The sequence below is a fragment of the Oncorhynchus nerka genome, linkage group LG4 (genome assembly GCF_034236695.1).
Source record: "Oncorhynchus nerka isolate Pitt River linkage group LG4, Oner_Uvic_2.0, whole genome shotgun sequence".
NCBI classification, from domain to species: Eukaryota; Metazoa; Chordata; class Actinopteri; order Salmoniformes; family Salmonidae; genus Oncorhynchus; species Oncorhynchus nerka.
In genome coordinates this window covers 51,859,211-51,883,137 of record NC_088399.1, presented here as the reverse complement: position 1 = coordinate 51,883,137, position 23,927 = coordinate 51,859,211, and the positions used below count along the sequence as shown (strand labels likewise).

Sequence of the window (23,927 nt, the reverse complement as noted above, 5' to 3'; positions counted from 1 at the left end):
CTCGAGCCTGCCAGACCACTCTGCCCGCCCCTGACCTCGAGCCTGCCTGACCACTCTGCCCGCCCCTGACCTCGAGCCTGCCTGACCACTCTGCCTGCCCCTGACCACTCTGCCCGTCCCTGACCTCGAGCCTGCCTGACCACTCTGCCCGTCCCTGACCTCGAGCCTGCCTGACCACTCTGCCCGTCCCTGACCTCGAGCCTGCCTGACCACTCTGCCCGTCCCTGACCTCGAGCCTGCCTGACCACTCTGCCCGTCCCTGACCTCGAGCCTGCCTGACCACTCTGCCCGTCCCTGACCTCGAGCCTGCCTGACCACTCTGCCCGTCCCTGACCTCGAGCCTGCCTGACCACTCTGCCCGTCCCTGACCTCGAGCCTGCCTGACCACTCTGCCCGCCCCTGACCTCGAGCCTGCCTGACCACTCTGCCCGTCCCTGACCTCGAGCATGCCTTACCACTCTACCCGCCCCTGACCTCGAGCCTGCCTGACCACTCTGCCCGTCCCTGACCTCGAGCCTGCCTGACCACTCTGCCCGTCCCTGACCTCGAGCCTGCCTGACCACTCTGCCCGTCCCTGACCTCGAGCCTGCCTGACCACTCTGCCCGTCCCTGACCTCGAGCCTGCCTGACCACTCTGCCCGTCCCTGACCTCGAGCCTGCCTGACCACTCTGCCCGCCCCTGACCTCGAGCCTGCCTGACCACTCTGCCCGCCCCTGACCTCGAGCCTGCCAGACCACTCTGCCCGCCCCTGACCTCGAGCCTGCCTGACCACTCTGCCCGCCCCTGACCTCGAGCCTGCCTGACCACTCTGCCTGCCCCTGACCACTCTGCCTGCCCCTGACCTCGAGCCTGCCCCTGACCTCGAGCCTGCCTGACCACTCTGCCTGCCCCTGACCTCGAGCCTGCCTGCCGCCCTGTACCCTTTTGGACTCTGCCCTGGCTATGAACCCTTGCCTGTCCCCGGCCTGCCTTCTGTCTATCCCTTGGACTATAATAAACAGAGCTCAAACCATCTGCCTCCTGTGTCTGCATCTGGTTCCCGCCTTGTGTCGTTTCCTTTTAGAAATCTCATTCAGGCGAATGCCGCCTTCCTCACCAACTGTCCGATAGCAGGGTTTCAGTTGATTTTAGGTGTCAGGACCCTTCCGTGTGTAGTCTGCTCGGGAATAACATCTGACCACCTCCTCTTCATGGCCTACGAAGAAGCGACCATCGTGTATATCAAAGAGTATCTCTCGTCTCTCATTAGAACACAAGTTTGACTTTGACGTTAAAGCAATGGTGTTGGGTTTACACTGACGCTTTTCCAGAGGCGGTCTGTGTGATGGCTTTTATGGGTTCGTCATTCCGAAGTACACCATATGTTCCATCCCTTTAAATCTTGTATGATCTCTCAAGTTCTGGCCGCTTATGACCACTCCCATGTTAATTGTATTCTCATACACTCCAAAAATGTAAGACTAGCAATGGAACATCAGTTGTCATCACTAGAATTAACACTGCCTTTGTCCTCTCGTTCATGTTATGCTAACTGCATGCTGACCACGGGCTGCACCTGGCGAACCCCTGTCGAACAATGATGCTAGCAAAAATGACAAGATACTGCAACTCATCGTGGCTCCGGTTCCTTCGACCAGCGTTGAGAGCGAGCTCTGAGCTACAGACAGCCCACTCCAGCATGGACGCTGCTACTGCCTCTCAATGGGTCCCATCTTAACCTCAAGATCATTGGCCTCTGCTGCTTACGAACAGAGATTGTGGAAGCCTAGATGAGTTACTGCAGTAATGGCTAATCGTGTTATTTACTCTCAGCCCTGGGGTCTAATAGCTACGTCGCTTCTCTTTTACTGCATATAAATACTACTATATACAGTACCAGTCAAAAGTTTGGACACACCTACTCATTCCAGGGTTTTTCTTGATGTGTACCATTTTCTACACTGTAGAATAATAGTGAAGACATCAAAACCAGGATATAACGCATATAGAATCACGTAGTAACCAACAACAAAAAAAGCAGTGTTAAACAGATCAAAATACATTCTAGATTCTTCAAAGTAGCCACCCTTTGCCTTGATGACAGCTTTGCACACTCTTTTGCATTCTCTGCAATGAAGCAATAAGGCCCGAGGGGGTGTGGTATATGGCCAACAAGCCGACTCGTGGTTTTCTGAGAAGCTATCTGAGTACGGTGTGCCTGCTGTAGCTTACACGTAGTTTATCCTTCACGTCACACATATGCAGTAGCAACCATATTACATAGGTGATCTTAAAAGCTCTTGGTGGCGTGCGCCTGCCGTGCACATAGTCCATTGTCTGTTTTGGGGATTGGTATAGCATACCTTGATATCTGCCTGTTATTATTATATCGGACATGCAGTGAGCTGCCCTGAAGGAGCAGAGCCGAGCTCCACTGCTAATGTTGCTGCATGTATTGTCATCGTCTAATAAATGGTTTCCTGTCTGAAATAAAGAGCAAAAGGCTCATACAGGAAACACGAGTGTTGCATCAGCTGATATTGCACCAATTTGATTCATCACCGTACCTTAATATAGCTGTGACACACACACACACACACACACACACATATAGTGTAATGGCAATGATGGTGCATTGTACATTTGTATAGTGCACAATGTATTGTGTGATGTTTTGTTGCGTTTATGATGTAGATTATTGCTGTGGTGTGTTGTTTCTTGTTTCATTCCTGTTTGGACCCCAGGAAGAGTAGCGCCTTGGCATCAGCTAATGGGGATCCTAATGAAAACTAAATGGTGGTCTATTAGTCAACCAGGTTAACGCACACATACTCTGATGGCTGCCGTGCACAAGCTATGCGCTGGTGTTCTCGGTGACATGCTAATGCTGTAACATGCGTTACTCGCTATGCCTGTCTGTGTTCCTGCTTTCCCACCACCCACCCCAGCCTCCACCTGTTTGGGCTCTGCTTTTGTTTTTCGATCAGGGGGATTGGTATAGCAGTACCTTGTTTTCTGCTGGAATTATTACATCTTACATGACGCATGATCGGTCAGTGAGCTAGCCCCGAAGGAGCAAAGCCTAACGCCAAGACTAACGTACAGTACTGCGTGTATTGTAATCTTCGAATGAATGGCTAAACTAATACGTGACGTTTCCTGTCTGAACCATGGTGGACGCACAACCAGGCTAGAGTAGTAACAACTCAGCTCGGCTTGGCTCAGCAGTGTGACCGATACGGGTAACAACCGATTCCCCTTCAATGTTTGCAGATGTGTAAGGTCAACACCACTACACCATTCCAGACCGTTCAGATCTGCAAACATTGAAAGGTTACTTGGGGGCGAGGGGTAGTGGCTGTACCTGTCACCATGGTTTTGTCTGACACGTTGTTCCCCCTGCTGCTATTGGACCAGGTCTCTCTTGGAAAAGAGATGTTCTCAATGAGAGAAAAAACCTGTATAAATAAAAAGGTTAAAAAAAAATTTTTTAAATGGTGAACAGCTTATAACGCAGAGAAACCTCAGCACCTGTCTCTCTCGTGTGTCTGCGCTATGTCTCTGTTCTCTCTGAAATGTTCCTCCATACCTGACCTGATTAACTCCTCAACTCTTCCCTCTGTCACACACTTTAGCTTGTCTTACAGGAATATGATCATTTTCTTGTAGAAGACATTTGCACTCCTAGTCCTAGTCACATTTGTTGTTTTAGAAAATCTGTTCTGCAAAGCTGTAAACTGGTTTAAGGAGCAATGACTTCCTGTTGTCGTTTCGCTCCACTTTGTTTTGCTTTGCTTCCTGTCTTTAAGTTTGGTTTTAAATTTTGTTTGCTTGTTCTTGGGCAAATTAAGTGGGCGCTCATGGTGCGTTTCTTTTAGGTCTCAGTTGCTGTTGCTCTTTCAGTGGACACCCAGATGAGTGTCTTTTAGAACCCCTCTTAAAACCCCAACTGTTTAGTTTTGCTTGTTGTCAGTGACTCTTTGTAAGTTCTCCTTACTTTCTGAGCGTCAATTTTTGGTTTTCTTGCTGGGGAACGTAACACACATACCCCTAACCCCCTACTCACCCCAGGTGACGGCCAATGGTCTTGTCGAGCGAGCTGTGAAGTCACAACACAGACAAACCTCAGGAGTCCTCAACACCCCCCCCTCACACACTTTAGCTTGTCTTACAGGAATGTGCTGCTTTTTTCTGCTGGAGACAATTACACAATAATTTAGCCATGGTCAAATTATCTGTTGTTTGAAAGGTCTTAAAACCAAGCAGGACTGACACACATGTTTCCATAAAACAGGCCTCTGAGTGACTTGAAAAACAAACCTGTGTACTTGTAGACAGGTACACACACACACACACCGCAGCCCACACTATACTCCCACTCACTGTAAGTCTCTGCCGATGGTCTTGGCAAAAATATGTATGAACTTCCAACCTCCAGAGCCCAGGTAGAAGATGAGGATGGAGGGGAGGACTTGGAACCAGGGCAGGCCCACCAGGAGACGGAGCACGAAGAGCAGGACAGTACAGCAGGCCAGGCGCATCATCCTGGAGAGTAGGAAACACAAGTCACAATGTCAACACATTCTATCAATTTTCAATCATATTTTCTAAGGGCTTTAAAATCAGCGGTCCCAAGTTCTGAACACAAGTTACTGTACAGTTGGTGACGTGACGAGAGGGCATTTGCCTGTCATGTCGCAAAGGACACCGTGATTTTTTTGAAAGGCTGTGAGGAAAAAAACATGATAAAATGTTACAAAGCATAAACTAGACCTTTACTTTCATTTACTGGTATGTCATTTTATTCTAGCACAGAGGTTGCACTTTCAATGAACCTGTGGTGGTGTGTGGTAGACTCGCCTTCCTTAGCCGAATGCACTTTTTGTAAGTCTCTCTGGATAGGAGCGTCTACTGAATTAGTGATATGTCAAGTGTAACCGTGCGTAGGCCTTACACCCTGCCTATCTAGATGAGGAAGGCGACTAAAAAGGCGACCTTTGACATTCGCTGCCTCCGAGCCTTTCCTGAGCAGCATTCCCAGCTGGGTATGGTGGGGTCGGGGTCGGGATGTGGCTGATCCATTCGGATCATTCAGGTTCTTCTCGGTCAGAATAGAGGGGAATCAAACATTCTCTGTTCTAAATCTCTATAGAGGTTCTCTGTATTCCACATCTATTTCCCCCTTTAAACGTCTTCCTACCTATTTATAACTTCCAGATTTAGACCTACACTACGTGCCTTTTTGGATAGGCTTTATGCAGAATTACAAGTCAACGAAAGTAAAGGTCTAGTTTATGCTTTGTAACTTTTCCAAGAATGCTTCATAACATGTTTTTTCCTCACAGCCTTTCAAACAGCAAGGTGTCCTTTGCAATATGTATTAGAGTGGGTCGAGAGCTTCAAGTTCCTCTGTGTCCACATTAGAGATCGGCCGATTAATTAGGGCCGATTTCAAGTTTTCATAACAATCGGAAATCGGTATTTTTGGCCGGTGATTATTTTTTTATATTTTTTTTATACCTTTTATTTAACTACGCAAGTCAGTTAAGAACACATTCTTATTGTCAATGACTGCCTAGGAATGAACTGTGGGTTAACTGCCTTGTTCAGGGGCAGAACGACAGATTTTCACCTTGTCGGCTCAGGGGATCCAATCTTGCAACCGCACAGTTAACTAGTCCAACGCTCTAACCACTGCACTCCACGAGTAGCCTGCCTGTTACGCGAATGTAGTAGAAGCCAAGGTAAATTGCTAGCTAGCATTAAACTTATCTTATAAAAAACAATCAATCATAATCACTAGTTATAACTACTGATCCAGTAAAGCAGGCAATATTAACCAGGTGAAATTGTGTCATTTCTCTTGCATTCGTTGCACGCAGAGTCGGGGTATATGCAACAGTTTGGGCTGCCTGGCTCATTGCGAACTAATTTGCCAGACTTTTACGTAATTATGACATACATTGAAGGTTGTGCAATGTAACAAGAATATTTAGGCTTAGGGATGCCACCCGTTAGATAAAATACCGAACAGTTCCGTATTTCACTGAAATAAATAAACGTTTTGTTTTCGAAATTATAGTGTAATGACCTGACTAGATCATAAATGAACAATTGTCCAGACAGAGGCTTGAGTTTGCGAATTGACGGTTTATTGAACCAACTTTACACAGGCTACTGTTTGGGCCGTAGCACACGCCAAATATATGACAGATAACCCACAAGCCAATCGTGACCTTCTCTTGTGAAGCCCAGACGTAAGAGAGAGAGAACAAAGGCTAAACCTGGTCTTAACTTCCAATGCCCAACCCCCCTCCACGCCACTCCGCCAACCACCAGGATGCCCGGCATCAGAACATTCCAGGCATTCCCGTGATTGGCAGATAGCAGGTTGATTGACATGTCGGACCCCGCGAACACCGGGTACTGGTCAGTACAACACAACCACCTCCTAGCCTAGCACATAACACACAGCTGTCTGTGCGGGTCGCTACACAGCCCCCCCACCACAAAGTCCCTCGTCCCCGAGGGAACAAACAAAGTCTCTGAAGTGACCCGGAGGTCTCCTTTGCCTGCGTGGCCGTGATGGTCGCAGAGTGCCCCTCTGGGAACCAGGGGATGAAGGCAGGGATATGGGGGACAAGGAAGCGGGAACGGGTAATACAGTCCGTGGTTCTGGGGAACCACGCGGTGACACAGGGGGGGAGACAGGGGGAGTGGGCTGTCTGGAGCCTTGTCTGCGGCACCTGAGGGTGGGTGCCTGGAGAATGTCATTGCCAGAGAGGGGAATTGTGGGGGTTCCTGGGGTTTGGGGAGAAGAGGCCCCTCTGTATGGGGCTAACCTGTCCCGGTGCAGTGCCACCTTTCTCCCCTGGGAGGAAGCTGCACCCGGTACACAACCTCCCCTACCCTCTCCAGGACACTGCAGGGTCCCACCCAGTGACTGTCCAACTTGGGGCATCTGCCTTTTTTCCTTAGGGGGCTGTAGACCCAGACCAGCTCCCCAGCCACAAAGTGCCTTCCCGGGTGTGCACGTCATAGTTCCTTTTCTGCCTCACACCTGCATTCACCAGCTGCTCTCTGGCGAAGGTGTGGGCTGTCTCCAGGCGGTCCTGGAGTCTCCGGGCATACTCCGGCCCCGGAGGAACATGAGGGCTATCCAGGGGCCGACCAAACGCCATCTCCGCAGGGGTGCGGATCTCTCTCCCCAGCATGAGGAGGGCAGGCGTGCAGGAGGTGGAGTCTTGGACAGCGGAGCGGCATGCCATGAGGACCATAGGCAGGTGCTTGTCCCAGTCACGCTGGTGTTTGGAAGAGACGATGGCCAGCTGCTGTCCAAGCGTTTTGTTGAAGCGCTCCACAAGGCCATCACTTTGAGGATGGAGAGGAGTAGTGCGGGTCTTGTGCATGCCCAGCCTCTCACACATGGTGGCGAACACACGGGACTCAAAGTTTCTGCCTTGGTCGCTGTGGATGGACTCTGCAGCTCCAAACCTGCTGAACATCCCCGCTGTCAGGCGTCGACGATGGTCTCTGCCTCCTGGTCAGGCAGAGCATAGGCCTCGGGCCATTTTGTGAAATAGTCCATGGCCGTGAGCACCCAGCGGTTTCCACTGTCTGTGGTGGGGAACGGCCCAACTACATCCACTCCCACCCTCTCCATGGGAGCCCCCACTGGGAACTGTTGGAGCTGAGCATGAGAGCGGCCTGGGGGGCCCTTTCTCGCTGTGCAGTTGTCACAGCGGCGACAAAAGTCCTCCACATCCCTCTTGTGCTGCCCCCAGTAGAAGCCCTGACGGAGACGGCGCAGTGTTTTTGTGACCCCAAAGTGTCCAGTCCCCCCCCCCCCCCATGAGTACTCTGGAGCACAGCCTCCCGCAATGCTTTTGGGACCACCACCTGCCACCTCTCCTCTCCCGTAGCTGACTCCTTCCATGCCCGCTGTAGCACGCCATCAGCCAGCCGCAGTCTCTCAAACTTCGACCACAACCCTTTGGTCGCGAGTGAGAGCGCTGTCACCTCTTCCCATGGTGGCCTCACCTGCGCCTCTACCCACTGTAGCACTGGCTGTAGGTCTGTGTCCCGTCCCTGCTGCTGCCGCCATTCAGCCACGTCGACAGTCTGCAGCTCACAGCAGACAGGCCCGCTCGCCCGACACACTGTGGCACAGACACCCTCCTCTGCCCGCAGCTCTCTCCCGTCCCTCTCTCCGTTCACAGTGGCGGCAGCCGTCTGCAGTACAGGGCCGACGGGACATGGCGTCGGCGTTGGAGTGGCGTGCCCCTGCCCTGTGCACCACCGTGAAGTCATACGGCTGAAGCTCCTCCAACCAGCGTGCCACCTGCCCCTCTGGCTCTCTGAAAGACATGAGCCACTGGAGAGCAGAGTGGTCAGTCCTTACAGTAAAGGGCAGACCACCCAGGTAGTACTTGAAGTGTTTGACGGAAGCCACAACAGCCAAGAGCTCCCGCCGGGTGACACAGTAGCGGCGCTCATGTTTGTCAAATGTTTTGCTGAAGTACGCCACCACTCTCTCCCCTCTGGCCCCACCTGGGCCAGCACCCCACCCATGCCCACATTGCTCGCGTCTGTGTCCAGGATAAAGGGCAAGGTGAGGTCAGGGGGGCGAGCACGGGGCCTCGATCAGTGCACGTTTCAGGGTGTTGAACGCCTCCTCACACTCCACTGTCCAAGTGAAAGCCTTGTCCTTCGGCAGCAGGCGGTTCAGTGGAGCAGCAATGCTTGAGAAGCCCCGTACAAACCTCCTGTAGTACGAGGCCAGGCCCAGGAAGCTCTTCAGCTGACGCTGGTCGGTGGGGGTGGGCCAGTCTCTGACAGCCCCTACCTTGTCCTCCATGGTGCTGATCCCCTCCTTCCCCACTCGGTGGCCCAAGAAGGACACCTCTCTCCTCATGAAGTGGCACTTCTCGGGGTGGAGCTTCAGACCTGCGGCAGCCACCCTCTCCAGCACACGCCGTAGCGCCCCAGGGCTGACTGGAAGGAGCTGCCATGGGCCAGGATGTCATCGAGGTATACCAGACACTGCTGTCGGGGGATGCCATCCAGCACCCTGTCCATCAAACGCTCAAAAGTAGCTGGAGCGTTGCACAGGCCAAAGCACAGGACCTTGAACTGCCAGTGTCCTCTGTTAGTGGAGAACGCAGTTTTGGCTCTGGCCTCTGGGGAGAGGGGCACCTGCCAGTAGCCGCTGCGGAGGTCTAGTGAGGAGAACCAGGAGGACCCCTAACCAGGTCCAGCGACTCATCGATACGTGGTATGGGGTATGAGTCCTTCCTGGTTACCTCATTCAGCCGCCTGTAGTCCGCACAGAACCTCAGCTTGCCCCCCTTCTTCGGAACCATGACGACTGGCGCCGCCCAGGGGCTGTCTGAGGGCTCAATGAAGTCTGCCCGCTGCATCTCCAACACAGCCTTGTCTGCCGCCTCCTGGCGTGCCAGCGGGATACGGCGGGGACGCATCTTGATGGGTCGAGCATCACCTGTGTCGATCTCATGCTGCACCAGATGGGTCTGACCCACCTCTTCCTCACTCAACGCAAAGCTGTCTCTGAATTCAAACAGCAACTGCCACAACCGTCCCTGCTGCTCGGGGTCAAGACCAACACAGTTCCTCCCCATATCTCCCTCACTGCAGACAGTGTCCTCTCCTCTCCCATCTGGGGTAGCTGGGCTGGGGGTGCGGCCGGGCTCACAGAGGGCTGTGTCATGGAGGTAGCTGGGGAATGTAACACACCGCCGTAGGTGACAGGGGACTGGGGAAAAGTCACACACAGCTGTGGGGGAGGGGCGCAGCCATGAGTCTCTGCTGCTTTAACTGTTGGAGTAAAGGGTTTGTTGGGTTGAGTGAATGTGACATTAGGGGCCATGGTGACTTCCGTCCCTCCCTGGAAGCTCAGTGTGCCCCTATTTAGGTCTAACTGGCAGCCTGTGCTCCTAAGAAAGTCCAACCCCAGGATACAAGGGTCCTGCACAGCCGCCACCCACACAGGATGACGCACAGTCCTGCCCCTACTGTCAGAGTCATTATTCCCTTCCCTTTCATGGGTGCCAGCTCACCTGTGACTGTGCGGAGCTGCACATTTGTAGGCTCACACTGAGTCCAACCTGGCACAATATCTGGCCTCACCAGGGTTACTGTGGACCCAGTGTCCACCAGGGCGGAGCAGGGCACCCCCTCCACAGTGACAGGGACATGACAAAAGTCCCCAACACAGGTCCGGCCCACCACAACAACAGGCTCCCTCCGCTTGCCCTCGTCTGCTTCTGGGGGAAGTGGAGCCTTGCTTCCCCGTCTGTGCCGGTGGGCTCCTCCTGAAGATGATGGTGGTTGGGATAGAAAGCCAGGGGTCCGCACTACCCGGTCTATGCGGACCCCGAGCCGTTTCCCTGAGCTCTGGGGGACATGGGGCAATCTCGGCGCAGATGGCCTGGCTGGCCACAACCCCAGCAGACCCTGGGACCAGGGCTTGTGTTTCGTGCCGCCTGTAGCGACACAGCCCGAATGAGTTCTGTCATTTCGGCCACCCAAGCAGGCTTTTCCGGCTCCGGGCTGCTCTGCCCCCAGCTCGCACAGAGGGTGTGTCTCCCTGCACCCCCACCAAAGCCCCAGCTGAAGCCCCAGCCCACACCAGCTCCCTCTCCAAAGCCATCTCCAAGGCTGTCTGCAATGACTCAGGATGAGCCAGCTGGGTCTGTATGCGCAGCTCCGTAGGGGAGAGCGCCTGTATGAACTGGTCCCGTGCTAGCTCGCTCTGCACGGAGGGGGCATGTGAGCATATGCCCGCCGAGAGAGGCTCTCAATGTCATTAGCTAGCACCCGTAGAGGCTCTCCAGGCTGCCTGCGTCTATTCCTCAGTTCGGAGCGCAGTAGCCCGGGCTGTACACACTGTCCATAGCGCCTCCTCAGTGCTCCCACTAGAGCACCATAATCATGCCTGTCCTCGGGGCTAATCAATATCAAACAGGCCAGAGCTTCATCCGTGAGGCATAAAGCCAACTGCAGTGCCCTTTCTTCATCCGACCACCCCCTAAAATGAGCTAACAGTTCAAACTGAGCATGAAAAGCTTCCCAATCCGCCTTACCGGAATACTTCGGGGTCTTAACAGATACGGACGCAGCCGGGAACTGGGCGCCGCCATGTTTGTTTACATCCTGAGCCCCAGATTCCTCGTCACGCCGCCACTTCGGTCCGCCCACCAGAATCCGCGCGAAATACACTCGACGAAGCACTCATGCCCGCTTCAGCCACCATCACTCTAACGTCCTCCCTCAAGCGGCCTCTGCGCTCCGACGCCCTGGCGATCTCCTCAGACAGAACACCCGACGTCCATTCACACGCACCTCCTTGGCCATAATCGTCCCCTACCTCCACCTTCACTTTCGGATTCCCTCGAAGCATTTTCAATCCCCGTTCTCACCTACGGTAGCTAGCCACATAAGTCAGCTAGCTAGCTGGCTAACTTGTATCAACGTTTTTACTTCTGACACCAATGTAATGACCTGACTAGATCATAAATGAACAATTGTCCAGACAGAGGCTTGAGTTTGCGAATTGACGGTTTATTGAACCAACTTTACACAGGCTACTGTTTGGGCCGTAGCACACGCCAAATAGATGACAGATAACCCACAAGCCAATCGTGACCTTCTCTTGTGAAGCCCAGATGTAAGAGAGAGAGAACAAAGGCTAAACCTGGTCTTAACTTCCAATGCCCAACCCCCCTCCACGCCACTCCGCCAACCACCAGGATGCCCGGCATCAGAACATTCCAGGCATTCCCGTGATTGGCAGATAGCAGGTTGATTGACATGTCGGACCCCGCGAACACCGGGTACTGGTCAGTACAACACAACCACCTCCTAGCCTAGCACATAACACACAGCTGTCTGTGCGGGTCGCTACAATAGTTTCCGGATTCGATCATATTAATGACCAAAGGCTCGTATTTCTGTGTGTTATGTTATAATTAAGTCTGATTTGATAGAGCAGTCAGACTGAGCAGCAGCAGGCCCGTAATCATTCATTCAAACAGCACTTTTGTGCGTTTTGCCAGCAGCTCTTCGCAAGCACAGCGCTGTTTATGACTTCAAGCCTATCAGCCTAATGGCTGGTGTAACCAATGTGAAATGGCTAGCTAGTTAGCTGGGTGTGTGCTAATGCTGTTTCAAACGTCACTCCCTTTTACATTTGGAGTAGTTATTCCCCTTACGCTGCAAGGACCGCGGCTTTTGTAGAGAATTGGGTAACGATGCTTCGAGTGTGACTGATGTCGATGTGTTCCTGGGTCGAGCCCACGTAGGGGCAAGGAGGGGGACGTAATCTGTACTGTTACACTGGCAATACTAAAGTGCCTATAAGAACATCCAATAGTCAAAGGTACAGTGCCTTGTGAAAGTATTCGGCCCCCTTGAACTTTGCAACCTTTTGCCACATTTCAGGCTTCAAACTTAAAGATATAAAACTGTATTTTTTTGTGAAGAATCAACAACAAGTGGGACACAATCATGAAGTGGAACGACATTTATTGGATATTTCAAACTTTTTTAACAAATCAAAAACTGAAAAATTGGGCGTGCAAAATTATTCAGCCCCCTTAAGTTTACTTTAATACTTTGTAGCGCCACCTTTTGCTGCGATTACAGCTGTAAGTCGCTTGGGGTATGTCTATCAGTTTTGCACATCGAGAGACTGACATTTTTTCCCATTCCTCCTTGCAAAACAGCTTGAGCTCAGTGAGGTTGGATGGAGAGCATTTGTGAACAGCAGTTTTCAGTTCTTTCCACAGATTCTCGATTGGATTCAGGTCTGGACTTTGACTTGGCCATTCTAACACCTGGATATGTTTATTTTTGAACCATTCCATTGTAGATTTGTTGTAGGTTTTCTTCCAGAATGATCCTGTATTTGGCTCCATCCATCTTCCCATCAATTTTAACCATCTTCCCTGTCCCTGCTGAAGAAAAGCAGGCCCAAACCATGATGCTGCCACCACCATGTTTGACAGTGGGGATGGTGTGTTCAGGGTGATGAGCTGTGTTGCTTTTACGCCAAACATAACGTTTTGCATTGTTGCCAAAAAGTTCAATTTAGGCTTCATCTGACCAGAGCACCTTCTTCCACATGTTTGGTGTGTCTCCCAGGTGGCTTGTGGCAAACTTTAAACTACACTTTTTATGGATATCTTTAAGAAATGGCTTTCTTCTTGCCACTCTTCCATAAAGGCCAGATTTGTGCAATATACGACTGATTGTTGTCCTATGGACAGAGTCTCCCACCTCAGCTGTAGATCTCTGCAGTTCATCCAGAGTGATCATGGGCCTCTTGGCTGCATCTCTGATCAGTCTTCTCCTTGTATGAGCTGAAAGTTTAGAGGGACGGCCAGGTCTTGGTAGATTTGCAGTGGTCTGATACTCCTTCCATTTCAATATTATCGCTTGCACAGTGCTCCTTGGGATGTTTAAAGCTTGGGAAATCTTGTTGTATCCAAATCCGGCTTTAAACTTCTTCACAACAGTATCTCGGACCTGCCTGGTGTGTTCCTTGTTCTTCATGATGCTCTCTGCGCTTTTAACGGACCTCTGAGACTATCACAGTGCAGGTGCATTTATATGGAGACTTGATTACACACAGGTGGATTGTATTTATCAATATTAGTCATTTAGGTCAACATTGGATCATTCAGAGATCCTCACTGAACTTCTGGAGAGAGTTTGCTGCACTGAAAGTAAAGGGGCTGAATAATTTTGCACACCCAATATTTCAATTTTTGATTTGTTAAAAAAGTTTGAAATATCCAATAAATGTCGTTCCACTTCATGATTGTGTCCCACTTGTTGATTCTTCACAAAAAAATACAGTTTTATATCTTTATGTTTGAAGCCTGAAATGTGGCAAAAGGTCGCAAAGTTCAAGGGGGCTGAATACTTTCGCAAGGCACTGTATATGAAATACAAATGGTATAGAGAGAAATAGTCCTATAAAACTATAGTAACTACAACCTAAAACCTCTTACCTTGGAATATTGAAGTCTCATGTTAAAAGGAACCACGAACTTTCATATGTTCTCATGTTCTGAGCAAGGAACTTAAACGTTTTACATGGCACATATTACTTTCTTCTCCAACACTTTGCATTATTTAAACCAAATTGAACAGGTTTCATTATTTTTTGGTCCTCCAATAATCGGTATCGGCGTTGAAAAATCATAATCGGCCGACCTCTAGTCCACATCACTTAAGGACCTATCATGGTCCAAACACACCAACACAGTCGTGAATTGGCCCAGCGTCATTGTAAAAAAGATTTTGTTCTTAATTAACTGACATGCCTAGTTAAATAAAGGTTACATTTAAAAAAATAATAATAATAATATTTGTTTTTTTTTAAAGATGGCACGACCACACCTCTTCACCCTCAGGAGGCTGACACGGGCCCTCAGATTCTCAAAAAGTTATACAGCTGCACCATTGAGAGCATCTTGCCTGTCTGCATCCACGCTTAGTATGGCAACTGCTTGGCATCCGGCTGCAAGGTGCTGCAGAGGTTAGCACGTACAGCCCAGTACTTCCCTGGGGCAGAACTCCCTGCCAATCAGGACCAGGCGGTGTCAGAGGAAGGCCCTAAAAAAATTGTCTAAGACTCCAGCCACCCAAATTATAGACTGTTCTCTCTGCTACCGCATGGCAAGCGATACCGGAGCACCAAGTCTGTGATTAAAAGGCACCTGAACAGCTTCTACCCCCAAGCCATAAGACTGCTGAACAAATGTCTAACCGGACTATTTACATTGACCCCCTGTATTCTATTTACATTGACCCCCTGTATTCTATTTACATTGACCCCCTGTATTCTATTTACATTGACCCCCTGTATTCTATTTACATTGACCCCCTGTATTCTTTTATTGTCTTAATTATTTTGCACTGACTCTCTTGCACTCGCTCTTTGCACACTCACTAGACTCTACACACACACTCACACATACTACATACACACACATGCATATTGACACGACACACACACTCACATATAGACACACTTTCCCACACGCTGCTGCTACTCTGTTTACTATATATCCTGGTTGCCTAGTCACTTTTAGCCCTACTTACATGTACATACTGTATTACCTCTACCTACCTCGTCAATGTGCAGGGGTACGAGGTACTGGTACTCCTTGTATACAGCCTTGTAATTGTTTTCACTGTGTTACTATTTCCTTGTTTTATTGAAATATTTGTCTTACTTTTTTTAAACTCTGCACTGTTGGGAATGCACTCATAAGTAAAGCACTTCACCTGTTGTATTCAGAGCATGTGACCAATAAAATCTGATTTTGATTTGTTTTTGCAAGGTCCAGTTTGGGAATGTCCTGACCACAAGGGCTCTCCAGGTACCAGGCCAGCGCCATATTGATGTAAAAACAAAGCCAAAAGGTGTCTCTGCCTATGACATATTTTGGTATCAAAGAATTATAAAATTGGCTATGGGCCATTAGTGTCATGTCAGTATGCAGTAGGCTATGCAGTAGGCTACAGGTGAGACATGTTGTTTGTTACAATTTTATCTGTCCATTTACAGCACAAGCTTGGGCTCACAGATGACATAAAAATGTATTATTTACTGTTGGACATACAGATCAGAACCAGCACAGAGCCAGAGGGCAGAGGACACCGGCGGTAACAATCATTTGTTGACGTTGGTCCATCTCAATGCTACCTGATATGGCCAGTGTCTTTTGTTAATGAGATCGGAACCTTTATCTGACGCGACTATCTATGCATCGGTCTCAACAAGAACACATGATTCTTATTTCTAATATTTTCTGTTGGGAGGCGGGAGCATGATTATGATAACAAATTATCGCTTGCGTCAAAGTGCTCATCATCAGCGGATATAACACCATCTGGCCAGCATGGCAATAGGCTACATACATTTAGAATGTAGCCTAGGCTATGGCCCACAGAAGAGGATTAAACATCGCTGCGATTAAATAATATGACTATTTAGACTATACATCATCATTCAACATCACAACAACGCAGGGGCTTGGAAAATGAGAATGTTTGGCAACCTGCGCATCTATAGATGGTCTATAGCTATAGCCTACATCCCGGAAATTGAAACGCGCGTACAGTAGCATCACAGCAGCAGTACTGCGGTAGTAGGGAGAGAGAGAGAGGCAGGCTCACTGCTGATGGGAAATAAAAAAAGACTCGACCAACACCAGCAGCTATTTCCATGTGCGCGACCCGACCAAATATAATCAGAACCGTTACATCTCTAAAAGGTTTCAATCATGTACATCCGATCGAACGTCCATGGTGTCGATCAATTTATGATAAGGTGATAGCAACATCAGCAAGGTTGCATGTGTCGCTATAGTGCGCAACAAAATACACACCAGAATGGAAGTGGTGGTGGCTATTCTGTAGCCTCTCAATTTAGTGTGTCAACGCTGCCCGATTTTCGGCCACACGCCCTCTTGGCACTGACAAGATATAATATTAGGGTATTCTACATAACGGAATAGAATCGTCCAACAGATTCGAACCTGGTCCATTCAAACACAGGCTTCCATACATTGGCAAGGTTGTTAAAGGACAGTTGGTGAAGCCTACGCTATTCGAACCTCACTAGGCTACTAAATAATCATGGAGCCGGAAACCAGACCATTGAGGGAAATAGAAATGACAAGTGGTGTGAGTGTTCTTCTTTGACATACCTTGTTTCACGTCCCCCACAATCACAATAATGTGCGTATTACACCGGACGTGGAACCCGTTTTGTAGTCTACAATTCCGCCTTGATCGGCTTAGCAAAGCCTTCCACCGCTCTCTGGCTTTTACTTGTGCGTTGGAACACACACACCCAACACACACACAGCACACACCAGGGTTTCAGCGAACTGCCCTTCCTCCTGTAGGATTATATCAAATTCGCCTGCCTCCTTGGTTCGACTTTTCCCCCATCTAAATCATCAGCTAATTTATATAGTCAGTGTCATTTTTTTTCAGCTTCATTGTAGCCATGAGCTCTCTCGCTACAGTAATTCAAATGACTATAATTTTCTTAGTTGAGCCCGCCCCCTTCGTATACACTGTCATGTGTAAACGATGAGTGGCATGACCTACGACGAATCACAGCGCCCATAGTTTATAATTGACTCCGATAGAGGTGGAGCTTGCCTCAGAAATTATGTCAAGGAAATGCGGCCCTGCAGACGAGTGGGTGCACGACCGTTTCCACCCGGTAGTGACATAGGCCTGATGCGGGTCTATGAGACGCACGTAAAACCCTCACAGCATCAAATCGTAGGGTAGGGTAGATCACCGTATACAGTCATATCGTGGGAGCCGCTCACCGGACCAGACCTGCGCATAACGGTAGTTCTAGTCTGCCCATAATAAACCCAGGCCTCCACTAGAGCGCAGCACTGGTACTGTTCGGATGCTCGGATATGGACCGAGGTAGGTGCAGGGTTCAATAAGGCATTCGTTTCACACCATAACCACATTACTCTATGGCAATATAGTCAGTGAGGCACTGTGCAGGCAATTGTTTTTAGGCTGCGAAAATTATCACAGGATGATACTTGATCATTTACAGAAAGCACTTTTTTTTATTTAATGAGCGTGCCTTGCGGTTGCTTGCTATTTTGCAGGCTCTTTCTAAAGCAGGAAGTGTGAATAAACAGTTGGCCAGTTCGGTAGGCTATAGTCAGAGGAAACCACTGGGCACACCACATCAATTCAACATGGAAATTCGGGTCATTTGTGGTTGAGACGTGGATTACTGGAATTTCAACCTTTACTCGCCCACTCAAAAAAGCACAATAAAGTTGAAATGGGAATACAATGTAAGATGTTAATATGTTATCACTGTGCTTCAACTAATAGCACAACCAATTGACCTGTATTGCAGTTGAGGTAACATTTAAAAAAAAAAAAAATCGTTGTGTAAGTGATCAATGCTGTTCGAGGTTCTGCACAGATATTTATATATGTGAAGATCTCCACAGACCAGAAACCTTTGCATGCTATCTTGAACATACACACTTTCTATGATTACATAAGACTTTTATAGTTACAGTAACCTCAAAATGTTACCATGGATTGTGTTACTCATTTTAAGGTTGAATAAAAACTTTGACATTAGTTTGTAAGATAGGCTATTTACAAAAGACACGTAGAATTGTGTTAGGTGGACAACTCAACCAACATTTAAAGGACATGTATCTAAGGCTCGGATAGTTTAATCTGAGCCACTGGCTTAATCCTATTCTTTAATTTGAATTTTTAGTTTAGTTGGAGATGTGTTCATTGGCCGTAGTTTATGCCTACCCATACCATAACCTCACCGCCACCAAGCTGCTCACCCACATGTCATCTGCCCGGTACAATTGAAACCGGCATTCATCCATACTGCCAAATGTATGGCATTGCTGCGTGTGACAAATCTGCACATTTTAGAGTGGCCTTTTATTGTCCACAGCACAAAGTGCACCTGTGTAACAATCATGCTGTTTAATCAGCTTCTTGATATGCCACACCTGCCAGGTGGATGGATTATCTCGGGAAAGGAAAGACCAAATGGATAGCTGTAGATAGATCAATTCTCCAGTAGGAGGTGCTGCCTAGCCTTTTGTTTTTTCCGATAATGGATAGAACATTGAAGAACTGATGTTTCAAAGGCACAACTTGAATATATTTCATACAAGGTTTGCCTGTTGAAAATGGGTTACCATGATGACAATTCTATGGCTGAAATTTCACCCTCAAAACAAGTTTACATTGATGACTTTTTGCAAATCCAATGTACTTTCCATGACACGTTGAAAAATGAAGTTGAAACAACTAGCTTGCGTCCATTGGGTATGCTCATTGACTCATGCTAAAGAGGAGCTAAAACACACACAAAGCCTACCACACACATAGCCTACCACACACAAAGCCTACACTAATCATTGGATCATCTGGGCAGTGCGGCAGCACTTCTTACAGCCACTTTCAGCTCAAGACAAAATATTAGTGGTTTCCACATAGATTATGGACACCTCTTATTTTATTTACATCAATCAGTGACAATCATTCTCCTCAGTGATCTTCAACAGAACGTTCTCCTCCAATAAACAAGCCCAACAAAAACCTCTGAAGACACTGGCAGGACAATTCACTTTATCTCTGAACATGCAGTCAAAAACAAAACATACTACACAAAGTTATTTTATTGGAACTTGCCAGAACTTAAATTTGCAAATATAATACATTTACGAAGTAAAACATTTGTTTTCCTAATAAACTTGCCAGCACTACATTTGGAAATAGAGCAGATGTTAGTTTGAAAGTCGGTTTCCCCTTGCACTTCCGAAGCAGAGTATGCACCATTACTATACTTAATGGAAATAAATGCATTACTCTCTTATATGAGTGCAATGTAGGAGAGCAAGTAGATTCCGTTTCGAAGTTAAGATTCATCCGTTCTCTTAGTTCTTTGTCAACACTCAAGACCCATAAAACAGGGGGGGGGTAGTAAAAGAGAACGATGTGCAACAATTAATTCTAGACTCTGTACTGTTCTGAATTTCCACTTTTGTTGTTGGCCCAGAGGGCAATTGTGTACGGTGTGCTGCCTACACACATGGTTATACCGATATGGATTAGGCCATACCGCGCCAAACACCCACCAAAGAAAAGACTGTTGAAGAACGCAACTTAGCCCCCCCCCCTTCTTGTTCTGGAGGGGGCAGAGCATAGGATGGGCACCCAGTCGCTCTCCCTCAGTCATCCAGCTCAAGCCCAAATTGGCCGTACAGGTCTCGTGTGGTCACTCCTCTCAGGGCTGCTGCAACACACACACACACACCAGTTTGAAATCATTTCCAACACGATCTGTGCTTGCCTGACTTAATGTAACCAATGGAGCTTTCAGAAAAGTAGAAGAGTTGAAATTATTTGAATAACTAAAGTAGAAGAGTTGAAATTATATTATGGTCAGTCCATGAGATGTCCTTCACTATGGCTATTCTACTGAATGGAAGAAAAACATTTTACTACCACCAAAGCTGATTAGATTGTGGCAGAGTAGTTAGTGAATGTGAAAATCTGTGTGCGTGTGTTTGTATACTGTGTACACCTGTGTGTAGGCCTCACCTATCCTGCCTACTAGTGACTGTCCGATGTCTTTGATGTCGTTGTACTCATGTAGCAAGTCGATGTGCTGCTCCAACTCATCAACTCTGATCCCACTGTAGAAATCCACACAAATTGGTTAGTCTCTCAACAGACATGGTTTCATCTTATACCGCCAATGTGTTGTTTGTGAACTGATAACAGTATAGAAACCAAAGTGTTAATGTTATTGCAAATATTGGACAACACTTTCAGATAACACACACACAACCTAATCAACAAGTAAAAGATTTTCACTCCATTCAGTAAAATAACCACAGTGAAGGACATCTTAAGGAACGACATTTAAACTGCTCTACTATTCAACTCTATTCCCCATTGTACTCACTCTTTCTCCAACAGTGTAATCTCAGAGTCCAACTCTGCCAGTCTCTTCTTCAGTTCCTCTATCTCTTCTTCAGGCTTGGCAGGGACAGTACTAGAGGTCTGGACCTGGGGAAAGACAAGGACTATGATGATGACAAAACATGTTGTGGTGTGTGTGTGTGTGATATGCAAAAGCAATTCCACATCAGAAGACTTACAGGTGATTTGAAGCTGGAATGGACTTTTGTGTGTCCCGAGTATGGGGTCCTAAGGGGAGGAAAATGAAAACAAGTAGAATATTTCCTATTCAATGAAATCACTGATCTATAACCTAGATGGAATAGTATCACATGCCACATCTCAGTGTGTATAAGAGTCTGGCCAGGTTGTCAGGGATCTAGGCCTAAAGATAAGGTAGGTAAGATTACGTTCAATATCCTGTCACAAAGTTATATCAAGTTGTGTTCAAGAGGGAATGGTATGATAAATGTGAAATAAACCTAGATTATTCAACCTAGATGTTGAAATGGTGCCACACTATGGAATTTGCTTTGCCACAAACTGAATTGATTCATGAAAATGCAACTAGTACTCTCTGCCAGGTAGTTTGTACCTTGATGGAAGTGCAGTTAGCTTGTGGCAAAGTACATTGTGTGGCACCATTCAATATATTGGTTTATTACTCTAGGTGTACTTAAATCATAGCATCTTTTTATTTTTTAAGTAATCTGCCTGCCTTGTACGTTGTATAGTTTTCAAACGTGTTAACATTCAATAACTCTACACTACCGCCACCTAGCGGCAAAGATGAAGCATCACAACCTTTCAGCGAACAACTGAATAGACGCTAACTACGACACCGTGATAGAAAAGTACCTTGAATGTGGAGCAATTACAATAGTGTCACCCCACGCTATAAAAAGGTAGCTATGACCCTGTCCAGTTAACAAGATTTGGGACTTTGTGGAACCCCATTTTCGTACCTTTTATGAGCCCCTTTAGCTGTAGAGAAGTCCTTCCCCTTTGGCGTTGACAACGTTACATCCGGGACATTCACACATATTTCAGGACTCCGTTCTGTAGCCATAGCACCTCGATGGATATTAGCCAAGATGAAATGACAAACTATGCGAAAACGACGTCTCAAAACTGGCTTCCGTGGGGTGTGTGTCTTCGCCTTTTCCCTGTAGTTTACCTATGTAGTTGTCGCATCATTCTTTCCCGCGCTAAGAAAACGTACGGCGTTTTCATTGGTCCTCAGCATTAAATGGGTCGATGTGTGATGTTACTATTTGACCGCTAGGCGGCGGCATTAACCAAAACTATTTCACCAGGGGACAAGCCCAACTCCAAGTCAGAAGGTCTCAAGGATAATAAAATAAAAATACCCTTGTTGAATTATGAAAAATTCATATTGATATAGAATTACATTTGACATATATATATTTTTTAATTTTCGCACTGTATAGGCCTAGCCAGTGTTTTCCCCTCAGCACAAATTCCATGGCACCCATGGTGATACTGTCGAACTATTTAACTAACTATTTAGCAGTATTATGGCGTGGGGGGAGGACTCGTATGGAGGGTGTGACGTAAAGACGGAGCCTCTGGCTGCACTCAAGAGGCCAAATCGAGCTCTGTACCGCATCGATGTGTGGCTCTCAAATCAAATCAAACGTATTTATATAGCCCTTCTTACGTCAGCTGATATCTCAAAGTGCTGTACAGAAACCCAGACTAAAACCCCAAACAGCAAGCAATGCACGTGTAGAAGCACGGTGTAGAAGCAATGTGGCAACATGTGGATGGCAACGTATACCTAGCTCCACATTGACATGATTGGTTTGACGGCAGATGAGAGCGGGATGTCCTGTATCAACACAAACTCACTTCCTTGACAACAGCTTTGCGCTGGTCGACGAAGTGCTAGACGTATGAATGCCTTGAGTTCTGCGTAGGCCGTATCATCATAAATGCTGCACGGGCAATGCAGACGACGTATTGACCATGCAGCGCCTTTAACTATTTGGACTCATCGCATACACTGCTGGAACTGTTTATTATCTACCCTTGTTGCCTAGTCACTTTATCCCTACCTATGTACACAACATATCTACCTCAATTGCCTCGTACCCTTGCACATCGACACGATGCTGGTACCCCACGCATACAGCCAAGTTGCCGTTACTCATTGTGTATTGATTCCTCGTGTTTTAACGTTGTTCTATTATCTGGTCTTTTTTTCTCTTTGCAATGATGGGAAGGACAAGTAAGCATTTCAATGTTAGTCTACACCAGTTGTTTACGGAGCATGAGACAAATAGCAATTGGATTTGATTTGGATCGTAACGTAGAGTTGGTACTCTTGGAGCTATCTCAGGAAAGAGCGGTCACACTTTATTTGGATAGTTCACAAACTATCTGTTGATAAGCCACTGCTTGCTAAGGTTAGGGTTATGTTTAGAATAATGGTTAACGTTTAGGGTAAGGGTTAAGTTTATGGTTAGTAAGTGTTACCAATAGGCTGTATAGCATCTCCGGATGGACTATCCAAAGAGAGCCTCATGAACAAGCTGTCTTCTTACCTCACGGTTCACTAGGAAAATTATCAAAGGAGAAAACGAGATGACATTTTCCATACAAAATAAAGGACCAAAAGAAGCATCCCATTCTGCGAGCCCTCTGGCTTTATCAGTCGTTACAGAAAGAGGAGTGTGCAGAATGAAACATTCAGAGAGGCACATAGTCTCTTTCTCCTTTTAGAAATCAGGGGATCAAAAACATGTGGTAATGGTCCTGTAGTGACCTCTCAGGGTCTGAAACTGTGATAATTATGCAACAGGTATGTGTGTGTCGGGAGGTGTGCGTGTGTGTTGTTTGCGTATGTCAAGTTTGTGTGTGAGCTTGTGTTAGAAATTAAATGTGTAGATGGGTGAGCCGGTCAAGGATCGATTCAGACTAAGTGGTAAATTTTATGACAAGTAAACAGTTTATTCAGTGTGAAAATATGTAGTACAACGTAATTACGGCTCTTCCGTTAGTTCGTGTGGAACGGCAGGAAAAAGAGAGCGTAAACAGTCAGCACAGCCCTTATATACGTCACAGAAAGTAGGTTGACCCTAGGAAGATCGGATCTCCGGATTGGTTCAGCTGGTAGTAGTCTTTGGTCTTCCGCCATTGGCTCAGTTGTCTGTCCGTCATCGTAGAATCTTCTTCGGGCACACAGTGTTCGGTTACAAAAGAGATTATGTGTAATGTGGGAGCTATCCTGTAGGGGACCCCACAGGCTTTACTGTGAGTTGTAGCCACGTAATTTAGCAGTAAGTTAGTCACCTGCATACGAAATAGCAATTCCTTACACTTGCCATGCATGCTTGTGTGTGCAGTACATGTGTGTGTATGTATGTGTTCTCACTGGCTACTCTCTCTCTGG

General features: G+C 47.6%; 2 protein-coding genes across 3 annotated transcripts in view; both read right to left on the bottom strand.

Moving 5' to 3' along the window:
- Positions 1 to 17,063, bottom strand: part of slc27a4 (solute carrier family 27 member 4) — a 35,023-nt gene extending 17,960 nt beyond the window's left edge. Inside the window, exons 1-2 of the mRNA XM_029628281.2 lie at positions 16,723 to 17,063; positions 4,364 to 4,525 (exon numbers count right to left, since the gene is read on the bottom strand). Of these exons, the coding sequence (XP_029484141.1) occupies positions 4,364 to 4,524 (161 nt within the window). The 5' untranslated portion in view covers position 4,525; positions 16,723 to 17,063. The remainder of the gene's footprint in view (positions 1 to 4,363; positions 4,526 to 16,722) is intronic.
- A 2,096-nt stretch (positions 17,064 to 19,159) lies between these two features.
- On the bottom strand, positions 19,160 to 21,733 carry swi5 (SWI5 homologous recombination repair protein). 2 transcript variants are annotated; one of them, XM_029643456.2, is made up of 5 exons: positions 21,478 to 21,733; positions 20,713 to 20,761; positions 20,517 to 20,620; positions 20,150 to 20,244; positions 19,160 to 19,838 (listed from the first exon to the last, which is right to left on the bottom strand). In XM_029643456.2, exons 1-5 carry the CDS (start codon positions 21,579 to 21,581, stop codon positions 19,777 to 19,779), a joined length of 414 nt encoding a protein of 137 aa, XP_029499316.1. In that variant the 5' UTR covers positions 21,582 to 21,733; the 3' UTR covers positions 19,160 to 19,776. The 2 variants fall into 2 exon arrangements, with proteins under 2 accessions (XP_029499316.1, XP_029499309.1); XM_029643449.2 differs by having other exon boundaries at positions 19,160 to 19,841; positions 21,478 to 21,731.
- Positions 21,734 to 23,927: the final 2,194 nt, after the last annotated feature.